The sequence below is a fragment of the Rhodnius prolixus genome, unplaced genomic scaffold, assembly GCF_049639745.1.
Source record: "Rhodnius prolixus isolate KJV_2025 unplaced genomic scaffold, Rpr scaffold_2, whole genome shotgun sequence".
Classification (NCBI taxonomy): Eukaryota; Metazoa; Arthropoda; class Insecta; order Hemiptera; family Reduviidae; genus Rhodnius; species Rhodnius prolixus.
The window spans coordinates 1,820,228-1,835,932 of NW_027411592.1; the positions used below are offsets into that span (position 1 = coordinate 1,820,228).

At 37.7% G+C, this 15,705-nt stretch overlaps 1 protein-coding gene across 4 annotated transcripts in view; it reads left to right on the top strand.

Annotated features, from left to right (window-relative positions):
- Positions 1–15,705, top strand: part of LOC141448736 (uncharacterized) — a 135,586-nt gene that overhangs the window by 96,362 nt on the left and 23,519 nt on the right. For 3 of the 4 annotated variants that reach the window (XM_074117312.1, XM_074117313.1, XM_074117315.1), the window contains 5 exons: positions 9,264–9,436; positions 11,125–11,238; positions 11,323–11,476; positions 11,813–11,962; positions 12,975–13,052. In XM_074117312.1, coding sequence (XP_073973413.1) covers positions 9,264–9,436; positions 11,125–11,238; positions 11,323–11,476; positions 11,813–11,962; positions 12,975–13,052 — 669 coding nt within the window. The remainder of the gene's footprint in view (positions 1–9,263; positions 9,437–11,124; positions 11,239–11,322; positions 11,477–11,812; positions 11,963–12,974; positions 13,053–15,705) is intronic. The other variant, XM_074117314.1, reaches the window with a different exon arrangement.

The following is a 15,705-nucleotide window of genomic DNA, read 5'->3' on the forward strand; positions in this document are numbered from 1 at the left end:
AACCCTCAGATGTAAACGAGCAGAATCACAGTTACGATAACGCTCACGTAATTTACACCCTTCTCACCTGACAGCGGAAGTATTGTAGTTTTAATTATTCTTAATTATTAAGGATTAAAGTAATTTACATATTTTACGGCAATCCTGTCAAAAAAAAATCCGTGTTTACCAAATAGTTACCGAGAGCCGTTAAGTACTTCTCTGTAACATGAACTCACCATACGCAGCACTGGTCCGCGTTATCCAAGTGTAGTGATTGGATTACCAAAACTACGATATATGCTATGCAAATCTATTTAGGGCAATTCTGCTTATCACTTTCGACATAAACTTTGATTCAGGTTGTTTTTTTGTATTTTAACAAATACAGCTTCGACTACTGTCGCCATATTCCTGTACTCGTAATAAGTCACTTCCGCCCAGCTGAAACCAATACCATTATCTTTTCACTGTATCTAAATCTGTTAGTTGACTTATAAAATAAAAAAAAATTCTTTAAATTTTCAACTCCAATTAAATCATTAAACTAAATAAATAGAAAAGATATTAAAGTTCAAAATTAAAACCAAAAATAAATATTTGAAAGTAAACATTTTTTTTTTAAAGTAAAGTAATGCCTATTTTTACAGGCAGATTTTACGTCTAACTACCAAATTAGGTGTCGTGGACGGAGGCGACTAACAAACATTCTTTACTATAAAGTTCTCATATTACCTTGATAAAATCTGAGGTCTAGACTGGTTATCGAACCTAGTACCAACCACAATAACTTTTTTGAAGCAAAATCAGTCAAGATTTGATTACTTAAAGAAGACATCATTACTTTGTCTAATCGCTGAACCATCCTTGACTTAAAAAGGAACAAATAGCATTTATTATCCTGCAACCCCATCTTATCTAAATTCCACATACTCATTCCGTGGTGATACCCACGTGAAGTACTTAGGGCTAACTTTAGACAACAAACTGGTCTTTCACTACTCCACGTTCAGGACAAAGTAAACGCAGGCGAACTGGACTACAACGACTACTATTTCTTCTTCTCTCACGTGACTCCAAAATGACTGTGACTAACAAACTACTCCTTTACAAAGAAGTAGTCATTAGGCCCCGATGTTGCTCTACGCCTGCTCCGCCTGGAGCCTGGACTTGTAGTAGGCAACATCAAGAAACTTCAGATAACCCCAGAACAGACTCTCCACGAAGCAATAGAATTGACTCACTCCACGGAGACTGCGTACAGTATCCCCCGGTACACTCCTACATCCAAAATCGTCTGCTCAAACTCCTTTCCATCCTAGACTGCCATCCTAGCCCACTATGCCGCGACATAGCCTCCTTACAGATCCTTCTATAACATACAGACATAGAAGACCTAAAACATGTCCTACTCTAACTCTCTACACTAGCAGCAGGTTTTTCCTCTCCTTTTTTCCCTGCATTCCAATCCTCCTCACCTAACTTTTCTCTTACTTCACTTAGTTAAGAAGGTTGAAATGTTTTTATACATTTATACTTCTACATATATTTTATGTATTGTATATATTTATTATAATAAATATTTATTCTTTCTAAATTCCACATTTCATACATAATTATCATTGAAGTTTAATATTCTTGCAAAAGCTAAAACATTTCAAACCGGTAAATCCAATTAACAAAACCACCCACTAATTTAATCAAAAAATAATTAAGTAAAACTAAAATGTATATTGCTCCGGAAACAAAAAAAAATAATAATACTAAACAATAGTATGCAGTCTAAAAATTTATGCTGCTGGCTAAGTATATTACTTGAGAAGTTAAAAGTATCGTGCATGTACTCCGCGTTCATATTGTTTTAAAATAAGAAAATCCCATGTTAATGGATTATAATGAAATTACAGGGAAGATAAAGCGGAAAAGAGGGAGACTGTAGCCCCAGTGTTGCCCCGTGAATGAAATGAATACATTAGATGATGAATAGCCAGGGCCTTCGCCCTCTGCATCTTAATTTAAAACTGAACTCCGGGCATTGCCAACGCCACCATGAATAAAAAAAATATTCCTTCCTTGGCGTACCAATTATTTTTTATTTTTTTTTCAACTCCATTTTGCTGCTGCTTCTCGTACACCCATGGAGGTCGGGACCCAAGGGAAAGGTAAAGGGTTAAGACCCCACCCAAACAGTGTGACCCCTCGTCAGACGACTTCTTTTTGGGTGTGTTCTTAAAGGGTTAACTCACAAATCTTTCTTGATTCACTGAAAATTGAAGCCACATTTAGTTTTTACCACAACTTTGTACATTTTGTAACCCTAAATCAGACTGAAACCTTACGGGGAAGCCCATATCCCCAAACCAAATCCAAGATCTGTCCTGTAATGAAAATTGGAAAAAAAAAGAATGTTTGTTTATAAAAAAAACCACATAAATAAACCAAATTTACCGAAAAACGTTTTTTTTTATTTTTTCATTTATTTTTTAAATTTATTTATTGAAAAATTTACATCAATCCGAAAAACGGAACAACTGTTTTCGACCAAGTGAACCACTCTGAGGTAAGGTGAGGTATTTCCCGGCTGAGAAATTTCCTTCAAAATTCGAAATTTGGGATTAGCTATGCGGTTAGCGGAATGCTGGATTCCTATCGCGGAGATCCGGGGGTTCGAATCCAGCTGGCTGACCCTTAGGTATTCTCTTCCTAGGAGCTTTCTACAGCTGCTTATTGTCTGGTGATGGACAGTGTTGTCTATAAACGAGGGAACACTGTCTGCAGGCCAGCAGTGCACTGAAGAAAGCTCCGGGTGCCAATAACCTCACATATGTTGACGTGTTAAGACGCGTAGATTTAAGAATTATTTAATAAAAAATCCAAATTTAACGAAAGAAATAAAACCAAACATTAAATGAGAAAAAAATGGCAGATTAGAGAAAATCTGCCCACGTGTTACGAGAACTACACTCAATCGAATTTCCCAGTACAGAAAAGTTATTGGAAAATGAGTACATGAGTACAAACTAGTTGAAAGAAAATCATGGTTGTTTTTACCGATTTATGGATAGTTATGGCAGATCTATTTTGAACAAAATCCTGTTTGAACTTGTACGACTTTAGAACTTGCAGAAACATCCTGTTTGAACTTGCACGACTTTAAAACTTGCAGAAACATCCTGTTTGAACTTACACGACTTTACAATTTACTAAAGCAATTTATAAAAACCACTTTTTCAAGGACAAGGTACCTAAAAATATTCTGTAAAAAAAAAAAAATCAGAATCAAATGATTGTAAATACTATTTGAACAGTTCTCAAAAATTCTATCGTATACTTTTTAACACAAACTCTTGAGTTTTAAAACATATTTAATTGTTATTGTACACATTGGACAGCTTGTTGTTAAAAACCCGAACATTATTCTGAAATGGTACTGTTAGAGTTATCAAACCCTCTTCCCGCCAAAGTCTGAGCTGCTGGGGGCTTCCGGTTACTCCAAAACGGATGTATCTAGTGAAATCTACAAATCAAAAAGTCGCCCCTCGCGATCGCGGGATACTTCCTCATATCCCAGTTTTCCAGTGTGTGTGTGTGTGTGTTTTATGAAAAATAAAAATCTGATGGAGTTTTTCCGGTTAGCGCCCTTAGTACTTGGAACTCCAAACTTAGAATTGGCGCCAGCGAGATGATTTCAATATTGTGCATGTTTCCTGTAAGGGAAAACTTAGCCGTTAAGTTCTTGGAAGATCGGGTGTACTGTGCTCCACTGATTCACTCTCCAACTTGCAGTCCTGGCAAACAGGTGTTGAAGGAACTTAGTTTCCACAGTAATAAAGACCTCCCCACTAAGTCCACTAAGCCAGTAAGTACCTGTGAGCCCGAACGCCGATCTTCTAAAAGCAGGTGTTGAGAGTACTTTACTCCAGGTCAGATAAGTTCTTGTGCTTTTTCACTTCCTGATTTCTGGAAGTATTGCTATGATGTTTAGGCGCCACGGTAGCCGAGCGGTTAAGGGCAAGACCTGCGAAGCTAATATGTTATTGTGGTACTGGGTTCGATTCCCGGTCTTGGCCTTGGATTTTATTTAATGGTTAATTAAAGAAATTTTCAGTAAAATATGTTTGCTAGTCGCCTCCGTCCACGACACCTAATTGGTAGTTGGACGGTAAGCCCCGCCTAAATAAATAGGCGATTACTTTTTTACTTTTTTTTACTATGATGTTTATTTTTATTAAAAGAGAGCACATGCTTTAGAAAGAGCCTTCTCGTCTCGATTAAAAATGTTTCTAAGAAATGTTCTGCTGGCATGAGATGGTCACCCTGCGATGATACTCTATTATAATGAGTCTGAAAGCTGAAGAAGAAGCCTATCAGCGCTTCAGCCGCCTCGTTGTCATCTGTAACAGGTTCGAACAGAAGATGGACAGACAAACTCGTCATGTCTATATTTATAATATTGTCAAGTGCTAAAGCGCCACAGTTTTCGAACAAATGAAGAACTCACTGCAAGCAAAAAGCTTGGTTTTAATGCCCGGGTCTTAGCTTTGGATTTTATTACATTTGATATAATTTAAGATCAGGTAAGGTTACCTATACTGGTTTACGATACTTGCTCATCACAATTGGACTAAAGTTGAGGAACAGCCTGGAAACTGTTTTCTAGAAAATCACAAAAAAGTGATTGGACCCTAAATTAGAGAAAAATTTAATTTAAAGTTATGCATTAATAGATTATTAGCTCGACCGTCCTCCGGACAGTGATCTCACGTCACCGGACAATCAACTGGATACGATTCTAAAAATAGAGAGTATCTAGCCTGAATTTGATCTCCGACTCACCAGTTTGAACTTAATCACTATCCTCTAGTAAACATATAAGGACCAAGGTCAAAAATGGCTAGCTAGAAAGATAATCTGCCAGTCCTAATTGCTGTATAAAATAACGTTTCTTTATTACTTCCAGCCCACAGAGTAGCCCCCCATACATTGAAAGGGATGTTTCTCCTAAATTAGACTGCCGGCTGATTGAACTCGAATGGTGTTGATGAGGTGGATGTAGTTTAAATATCGCAGTTGGTTGGCCACAATGTTGATGCGCAAGAGCGATGGTTATGGGTGAACTTGTCAACAGCAATTCTAGCCAGAAACAGAAACAATAGAAAATGTTATAAAAATTGTGTGAGTGAACACAACAGTGAAAGAGAACTGGAAGGACCGATCTGCAGTTAAAGGAAGTTGGACTCAGTTATACTGGAGTCTGTGTGTGTTATGGAAGATTGACAGACTCCCATAACCTCCTCTGCGACCTCCATCCATCCGGAGGTGCCTGTGGAAGTAATTTCGTTTTTGCTATGGGAATACGACGAACCCGCCACCAGGATGGGATAACGACTGCAGCCAGGATAGGGAACGGCCGACCCAAGGCAACCGAGTTTTAGATGGTTATTTTATGTGCACGAGGGTATGGGTCCAGAGTGTGATAGCCGGGATGCTGTAAGTTCCTACACTGCCACATATATTACACTGGCAACTAGTTTGAGTCGCCATCTTGTACAACTTCTTCACTACTCACATTTCTACTACATTTATATCAATTTTGAGATCTATTTTGTCAACATTTGAACAAAAAAATTCTACTGTGAATACTCAACACGACTTCCTGCCACTAAATTCTTACTTCCTGTTCGGCAATTTTCTCCAAATTAGGGAATTTCACCAATCCTTTTATATTGGAGATTATATATACCTGATTTCCTGTAAAGTATTTCCAGTTCTGCTAAGGAGAACTATTAGGTGGATAATCCCGTGGTAAGGCACAGACCGGATGGCTAGTGCTTCTAAAGCAGTGGTGATATGGTGGACGAAAACCTCCTCACGATCAGAGATCTCTTAACCTGTGTTCGTCATTCTGAGCATGATCGGTGTCTCTTAAAGAACTGCGGTCTTACTAATTTTATTTACAGCCAAGATGTAGCTAAAGTCGAGGATATAGGTCTGCAGAAGGGATAAACTCCTATCTGATATTAGGCTAGCGGAGCATATTAAAAAGCCATTCAAGGCGAACCTCCTAAATACTGTTCCGTTAAACTCTGTCCCAGCATCCCCTCCAATAATCATAAAACATAAACAATAGTTATTAAAGTGAATTGGGTGAATAAGTATCAAACTGGTAGCAATACGACAAAAAAATAAAAAAATAGAAAACGCTATTTTCTGGTCTACCCGGGCTGGTTTTCCTTTTTGTTGCCTCCTTCCTGCTCCACCTGCCGCAGTCTGCACAGTGTGCGTACGTGGCGCCAACAATAATTACTAAAGTACTTCTCCTTCAAATGCACTTTTAGTAGTTAAACTTTTAGATTAGATAATTCAAGAGAATTAACAGGTATGTAAATTAGATTAATATATGGAACAAGCAAAGGGAAGGATGTTGCTATAATCTTACACTTTATAACACAAGACGAAAACAAAAAATGAGATGTCTTAAGCCTACTTCCGGCAGTTTTCACATCCATCGACTGGTTCCGGTGATGGTGGCCAATGCATTTCACCACATTCAATCACGCAACATCAGACACATTCAGTGAAATATACCAAACTCTACAAACTTTAAAACGTACCCACATTAAAACAACAATATTTAACATTTATACTTATTTTTTTTTAATGATTTAAGGCGCGTCAACATCCAAGGTTATTGGCGCCCGCAGCTTTTTTCAGTGCACTGCCGGCCTCCGGACAGTGTTCTCTCGTTACAGACAGCTCACTGTCCATCACCGGACAGTGAGCTGTAAGAAGCTCCTAGGAAGAGAAAATCTAAGCGTCAGCAGCTGGATTCGAATCCGGGACCTCCGCGTGGGAGTCCAGTACGCTAACCGCATTGCTAATCCCTTCCCTATTTACACTTATTACTTTAGAAATTCACACATTAAAATCACATTACAAATCAACAATAACCATTAAAAATAATCTACAAATAATCAACTCTATCTACAAAAACACCATCACCAAGCACAATACAGGCAAAAGAATACACACACTACTCTCCTACATAATTAGAAAAATTTTTTAGAAATAAACAACTTTTTAAAAGACGTTTATTTATTGTAAGAAAGATAGCCGTATTTGAGGGCAAAACTGCAGTAGCACGTGCAGTAAAAAGTAGAAGAATTTGCTGTTGTTAATACGAGAAGAAAACAGTGCCTGCAGCAAGTAACAGTCACCGATGTTTAAGGAGAAAATGTTCACATCAAAATTGTAATTCCATAATTGACAAGGGGCTATAATAGGATGAAACCTAGGGTAGAAACATTTCTAATGAAAATGCTGCCACTTTTGCACATCGATGATAAAAAGAAACGATTACCATGAGGTAGATCGATCTTCCATAATTTCAGCATTAGAAACTGTTGTGTGTCAGTCACACCGGTGCACTTCAATATCAACTTTTATACACATTATGTACTTCAGTTACCCTGATAGAGATGAAGTTTAAAATACAAATGGTGTAGAAAATGTAAGAATTTACCACATCAGTTTGGCAACACTGAGAACTGTCCTATACCCTTCCCTCTCCTTGTGGATTGGATCAAGTATCCTTGGCAAGCGGCCATTTTCCTATTTTACTTTACTTCTTTATTTTTCTACACTTTCCATTGTTGCCAACAGAGAGTAAAGGAGAAATTATGGTTTTATAGAAGTAAAACCGAATTCTCACTATCTTTGACTCTAACATCGAACAGATCATCTCAAAAACTCCATTTTTTGGAGAACATTCAGAGTCCACGAGATTTAACTGATTTTACTAAAATATGGTTTTCAAGTGCCTCCATTGCTGTGAGAAGGCGTGCACTACCGATTATAGTCACCATCATCTCAATCGTAGCTTCATTTCCTTTACACCAATCAAGAGGAAGTATCTTTAGTACAGAATAATGGTATCTTAGCTCTCTTCTTGGAAACTAATGTATCGCCGTTTGTTTTACTTTTTTAAGCCGAGTGGTCTGTAACGAGAGAACACTGTTCGAAGAACAGTACGTACGTTTAAAAAAGACTGCGGGTGCCAATGAACTTAGTGTTTAATTTTTTGAATTTGTTTTTGATGTGAATACGTCTTTAAATTTGCTATCATATGGAGGCAATCCAAAAAATCCTAATGATAACAAAATCGGGGGATACAGTTTGGCATTATAGTTTCGAATCTATCGTCTACATCCAAAATTAAATTAGACTCACTGGATAGCTAAAGGATCAAAGAATTCATTACGATAAGCGAGGACTGTGACTCCGCCATTTTGAGATCATTTTGCTGCGTATCGAGATTTGCAAATAGTATAACTTTTGACTCGGAGAAGCTACGATGTTCGTTTAAGTTTTAATCGTCAGCTGTCGTCACAATCTATCGATTGAATATAAAACATTAGTGTAAAATAGTGACAGTGAATATAATAAGGTGTTAGAATAAAAAAATATCAAAAGTATATAATGTCAGCCTATACGCGTTGAAAAGCCAAAACCAAATACAGAGATCGTATACGGTTGGAAAGGGCTTCTCAAGTACAATCGAATGGTAATAAAACACCATATGACCGAGTCAAGCTGTGCCTAGGAACGTAAAAGAATGAATGCGGCCGAGCGGATCAACGACGGTGTCAGTACATCTGCAGCTGGGGCGGTTGAAATTATGCAAGTGGATGATGAAATAACGGACTGTATAGGCATAGATTGTGTTCGATCGTCGATTATGAAGACACATTGTTTCATCCTAAATACATGAATAAAAATATTTTATATAAAAAATATAACCCGTTACATAAAACGTATTCACGTACAACACATGGCCGTGTCCATGACACAGCCACACGATAATTTTTTTCTATAAGAACTGATGTAATGCCGGAGTACCTTCTATTACCTTCTCAAGAGAAATTAATGTAATCATGAGTTCAATTCTCTTTTTTATACCATTTTTAGTCCACAGGTGTTGTAAGATTTCATACAGATGTGATCTATGTGGAAAGATGTTGCGTCTCAAATTTATGTATTTGTCTTTAGATTTACGTAATTTTTCTGTTGTAATATTTTATATTAGGAATTAAAAAAATAAAAAATTTGGTTGATATAGATCTTCAATGAATTAATTGGCTTACGCACCAAGAAAGGTGAGGAACGCTGCTCCGCAATGCACTCTTACCATTAACTTTGGCAAGAGTATGAATGAAGGCAGTTGTTATCAATAATATCTGCTGCAACGGGCTCAAAAGATATAGCCTTGATTTGTTTGTGTACAGGGAGATGAGACGCGGTGCCCAGGTGAGTCTTTCGGGAAGAGGTTGGTCTCCCGGCAATGAAAGCAGCGGGCAACGAAGTCTGGCCGCCAGATTCCAACTGTTGAACTTGGTGCCTGAACAGCAGCTATCCGCGGTTACACAACAATCAACCACCGGCCAGCCGGTTACAGACAGTCAGTATTCTGCAGCAACTGCTTAGACCAATCATTCCTTTAATCCAAGCTAGAGATAAAGTTGAACTTATTATTTAGCGATTGGGACTTATTTTCTTCCAGCCAATGGATTAATTCAACAGTTCCACCTAAACGGCCCACTGGCTTTCTTAATTAAAAATACACTTTCAATTTTCCATTTTAATTAATATGTTAATAGGAATCCGGCCTTGAGCAGCTCCAAATAAAGAAACTAAATGGGCGTAGGATGTGATGATAAATACAATGGAAGATCGTAATCTCTGCTGCAATCACTTCCCTTGCTACTAAGTCCGCTGCCTAAACCCACTTTTTTTATCTTTTTCTACCATGGTTGCACTCCCAGGAGCGGCCCTTATTTTTGGTGATTTGCATCCTATCTCGTCTTGAATTAATGTGTCCAGGTCTCCTGAAGGATACGTGAGTATGTGGAGATAGGACTTGCACATTGACAGTTCGCTTTTACGTATTGTATAGTTGTATTGCTGAGGAAGTCCTTGATGACAGCATTGCTCACCTTACCTGCAGAGCTAGTCCCTTACCTTACCATTTATGTCCAAATAGCCGTCTACCCTCTAGTGAGCCGTAGTATGCTTAATTTGTGACGTTTTAACTCTTATCCCATCCACTTTCATAGACCTTAGCAACTATTTGGAAATCCTGATTAACCCTTTTCGAGTTCATTCAACTTTTCAACTAGGATGTGGAAATGTACGAGTAAATAACAAGAACTCTGTAGTTAGTTATCGGCCAATGCCGGTCAAATCGTGAGCAAATACGTACTAAAAGGAGCAACTTGACGCTATAGATTTCCTTTAGCTCAGCAGTTTAGATGACCTTGTCCATTTAGAATCAACTCGGACCCACTTACTACACTCTTCTCGGATGCCAATGATTTGTTTGGAACATCACCTGACGTATGCTGCAATCTATTTCAGTTTTCCTAGATTAAGTGATTCACGGCTAGCACAGTGCTCCTTTCAACTCCTTTTTTCTTCTAGCGCCTTCGTCCTCTATCTTTAACTTCTCAATGGCTCAATTAAATTAAAGAATCCTAGCGTAACCTAGAAGATAATTAAGGTAGAATTAAATCGTGAAAATTTAGCAGATTGCGTAGAAAAGAATTTTTTTATTGGGCTAGTTTTATCCATGATGGCTGGTTTCATTGTGTGAATAGTGGCAACAGTTGCATTGAAAATATAAATTGCAGCATGCTTTTTACTTTCTGTCACTAGAGGGAAGCACTCTACTTTCGCGCATCGATTTCAGGGTCAAAGCACCGAAGAAAGTTCTGTGGATCATGGAGAATCTTAGTTTTGCAGCTTTCCCCCGGAGATATCAGTTTCAGGTCCCCTGAATCCCGAAAAAAGAGATTTATAGAGTGTGTAAGTGTGAACACAATATCTCGACATGGCTACATTTCTTATTGAAGGGCGATGAAGTCTACGCATTCATTTCATCTCTCCTATGTGAATCTCCCCTCTGCTTCAAACTAAAGCAGCCTTTTTGACCCCGTTACTTCCGTTTTGACCCCGTTACTTCCGTTATCATCAACTATTTAAAACGATGTAGACCAATTTTCCAATTTTTTTTCGTTTGAAAAATTTAGTGAAACGCTAATTTTGAGCCTCCTCTTATTCTTAATCTTATTGTAGAAATTTATATTTCAGATCCACAAGCACTTTTGAAACTGCAGGAGTCTGACAACTGGAAACAAGTGGGTGAGATCATTGGATGCTGTGATGTCAGACTGGAGAGGATTGTCTGGCCGGGCGGCACTATTGGTCAGTATTCCCCAGAGTATCTCACACAGCATTCTATATCAGTTATACGCAAAACAATTGCTAATTCTAGTTTACTGGGTACAGACGGTCCTTGCGGAGGCGGTCGAACTGTGGTGAAGGTGGTTACTGCCGTGGCTGCTCCCTTCGTCATGATGTCCGATCTAGCAAGAGGTGTCGGCGATGGAGCTTGTCTCCGAGGACTGCCCTGTCACAAAGTCTCAGATTATAACGGCACCAGGTAAATATGGTTACTCTTGTAGGCCTATCATTAATAGTTTTTTTTTTAACTAACAAAAAATCTGAAATTCATTTTAATACTTTTCCAACTTTGAAGTATGTGCACAAACCATTCTTCAAAAATTAGAAATGTTAAACAGAAGTTCATAAATATTTGAAAAGCAAGTTTGATTTCATGAAAGTTTCGCAAGCACCCAGACCGTATTAGTCAGGACGGACCAAGTCTCAATAGCACGCGAACAGAATGCTTAGAGAAGAAGTATTTCTGGTCCAGGGCTTGTCCATCAGATGACCATAAAACATTATAATAAAACGTTTAATATTAAATTGCTTTCAGATACACCTATCAAGTCTCCTGCTGTTACGGACTGTCCATGGATCTACTGGACGCAGTATCACAGGAACTGGACTTTGATTTCCGCTTGTACATAGTTCCAGATTCTATGTTCGGATCCAGGGTAGTAGATCCTGACGCTGGTACAGTCAAGTGAGTGAGTTTAATCTTGCCTTTATCCTCTTTTTAATGATCCACAAGTTTTATCCCGTTGTAGCCTTAAAATTTCAGCTATTTAGGCAGATGAAGACAAATAGACCAGATCACACTCAAGCCAGGGGATGATGTTTAATTTAACTGAAACGTGCAATTCATTCAAAAAATGGAGATCAATAACCAATTAACAGATTTAAATTGCCAATCCGTAGGAAGTTAAGAAGACTGACTAAGTTTTTAAAAACTTATTTTCGGAAATTCGACTCGATGGCAGAACTTCCACATCCTGCACGATTTTCATACTTCTAAAATTGAGGTGCGACGTAAATACCATAGCGCACTTAGTGCGCAGGAGTAAAATTCTTAAAAACTAAAGCACAGTTCATCATCTCATTCAAAACAGGGAAAAAAAAAGCATCTTTGATTTAGTTATGAGATAATCGGATATATTCAATATAATTCGAGATAAAGATTTTGAACAGAGACATTTTGATCTGAAACCTGTAAACAAAGCGAAGAAGAGAGTGTGCGATGAGGAGATCCGCTGTTCTACATGCGGGCGTCACCCAGAGTATATAATACATACCACCCACACAGTATCCACTTGTATGGGATGACATTCTGAAGAGCCCTCTGTCATGGGGACATACCTGCCGACTGCAGAGAGCCTTACGGCTCTGTGCTGATGCTGACATCTGCCGCTTTGCTCACATTACTCATTAAATACACATCATAATTTTCCCAGTAGAGTTTCTAGAGAAAGGATAACGATATCCAAGAACATGATGAACGAGGTGGCCAATGCTCTCTTAATGTTTAATGATTGTTCCAGTTCCATCTTAGCCGCTTAACCGTTCTTAAGTCTTCAAAGTGAAAGAATCTCTTCTACTTTTCTTATTATTTACTGATTCTTGGCAAAAAAAAAAATGAAGCAGAAAATGCCATTCTTCTACTTGGTAACCTTCTAATTATCCACACGTTACACCTTAATCTGGGGAACTGCTTACAGATGGACAGGAGTGGTTGGCGACTTGGTGGCCGGGCATGCGCACATGGCCTTCACTGCACTCAGCGTCTCAAGACCAAGGTAACAACCTGTACATCCTGTTACTGTTTTTGGATTTCCGTGTTTAAATTTCTCTTGCAAGCTCCAAGAAAGGATTGCCAACAGGAAATTTCCGTTTTGAGGTCTTAGTGTGCGAGATTGCGGATTTAGTTCCTACCAAAGATCTGACTTTAACTTAGCGGTTCTAAACCGGATCTTACTGAATTATATTTTCATTTATTTAAGTAGTATATTTGAAAAATAATCTTCCAACTCTATGTACGCATTAAAATGTATGGAGGTCGTGCTATAAAGTTTATTTGTTACATTTTACGCTATTTTAATAATATAAAGTACAATTATAACATCATCTGACTCGTACAATATATGTATTATTTACAAGTAAATTTAATTTCTACTGGTATTTCCTTTTATCTCGAAACGCTAGTTTCAAATGGAGACAAAGCATTAATATATGTTATAGGTTTTTTTAATTGAAATAGAAGTAGCAAAAGGCAGATATGATTCGAAAACATTTTTACATCTACTTTAAAATCATTATTAATTGATTTATATTCAGGCTGATCTAGGTTATAGTGCATAACAGAACTTACATTCAATATCGCCATTTGTTCGGCCATAAATATAAAAGAGCAAATCATTTAGAAAATTTAAGTTTTCTGCCGACAGCGTTAACAAATCTATGTTTTGGATTACGTTTGGTTTTTCCAACTATATTCCACGGCCAATGCGATTAAAATCCTCGCCCAAAATAAAATTAAGATTCCTATTTTCAACAAACTTCAAGCTCAATAAACTTCAATATTTTATTCTCTAAAATTAATATATCGGAATTATGTAAAGTGGTTCATGATTATAATTTAAATTGTTAAAATTATTCGAAGTGGATATCCACAACAGACACCATAAGATGGTGAAGATTTAATTTAATACTTTAGGAGGAAGTTGATCTCCATCTTCTGATCTGCTCAGTTCTGATCATTTCGTATACACTTGTTGAAACTCCGATCAAAGAACTTGATGTAGATCGCTCGCTCTAGTCAGCTCGTGTTCACGTTTCCTTGGAAGCCCGTCAAGGACAATCTGAGTAAAGAAATTTAAAGACGATAAAGTTTTAATAACAAGCGGAAAACCTAAGTTCTGCAGTACTAAATTAATGGCTGCCAGCGGACATGGTCCGGAAATAAACCGGCAGTCGGGCAAGCAGGCACAAGCGGGCGAGCGCCAACTAGAACTTCCTTCTTATTTACAATCTTAATTAAGCGTGACCCCCAAGCCCCGCAGTCCAAAATATTGCAAAGTAATCCATTGAGCCGGTGAACTTTATTAAAACTGGGTTTATCTGGGTGGATCCCCAAGGGTCTGCTGCACTGTCGCACTTCCTCGACACAAAGTAACTCAAAAGGATTGTACAGTGGCTTTTCCTTACTGTTTACAAGGAAATTGTTGCTATCATGACCGAATTTTAGCGCTGGCACTGGCTCTTCTGAACATTCCGGAGGCCTTATTATTGTCAAGAAACGTTGATGTAAGCTTGTAAGGGGGTTAGCTAACTTTCTTTAAAGTGCCGCCCAAGTATAATGCGCCTCTCCATTGATAAGAGGTTAAGTGACGAAGATTTTGTATTAAAATTTTATTATTTCTACCGTTTTTTCCCCCCATGCGAATTTCATGTTTCAACGAGAAAACGAAAAATCGTGGCCAAAAAGTCTCGTGACTGGTTTCGCACGTGACCTTTTTGTCAAGTGATGTCTCTCTCACTTAGTCCAAACTTTCTCTTTTCTGTCGAATTTTCACGAATTACCTGAAAGATTTCCAAAACTTGCCAATTTGCATACATATTGATTCTCATTGTTAATTTACTGTTGACAAACCCGTACAAATATAGGGTTCGTTCCACTAAGCGCTCACAACGATCACGCTCACGACCGCGCGGTTTTGCCCGTTCCACTAGCTTGCGAGTGTTACAATCGAAAACCCAAGTGGAATGGACTATGGGGCGTTTTAACCGTTCATGTTCAACATTACAAATGGCGACCTCGAAAATAAGTCAGAAGCTTGAAGAGGTTGTTTTTTAATTTTAACCCCGTTTATATGCAGTTATAATAAACTTTATTAATTATTGGTAAATTTGACTTATATTAAAAGTATATATATATATATAATTAAATTGTTGTATTACATTTTCGTAGGGTATTTATAAAATTTAAATAAAATGTCTTTCGTTTAAATAAAATTAAAATGTCTTTTGTGGCAACAATTGGATATTTATTAATGCAAATGTAATAATGCTTTAGAAAGTTCTTCATCTAGTTCCGATGAAGAGTGGAATGCAATTTTACAAAATCGCAATAGTGAAAAGCGAAAACTTAGGCCACGTATTATTAACTATCAAAGTGTAATTGATCTTTATTCAGTGATTTAGTATGTAAAGGGATAAGTAATTTTTCATTTTATTATTTTTTTTTAGACTTTCGAGAAACACATTCTATTATTTACATGAAATAATACTTTCATTTACCTGATATAATTTTTTCGGTCGCCATCTTTGCTTTTAAAAATTGCGCCAAATTTCTGAACGCCCACTTCGAGCCCGGTACCTTAAGGTGGGTGGGCGTTGTGAGCTTCGCGTGAGCGAAAATAATGACGTCATTAGTGACGTTTTCGCCACGAC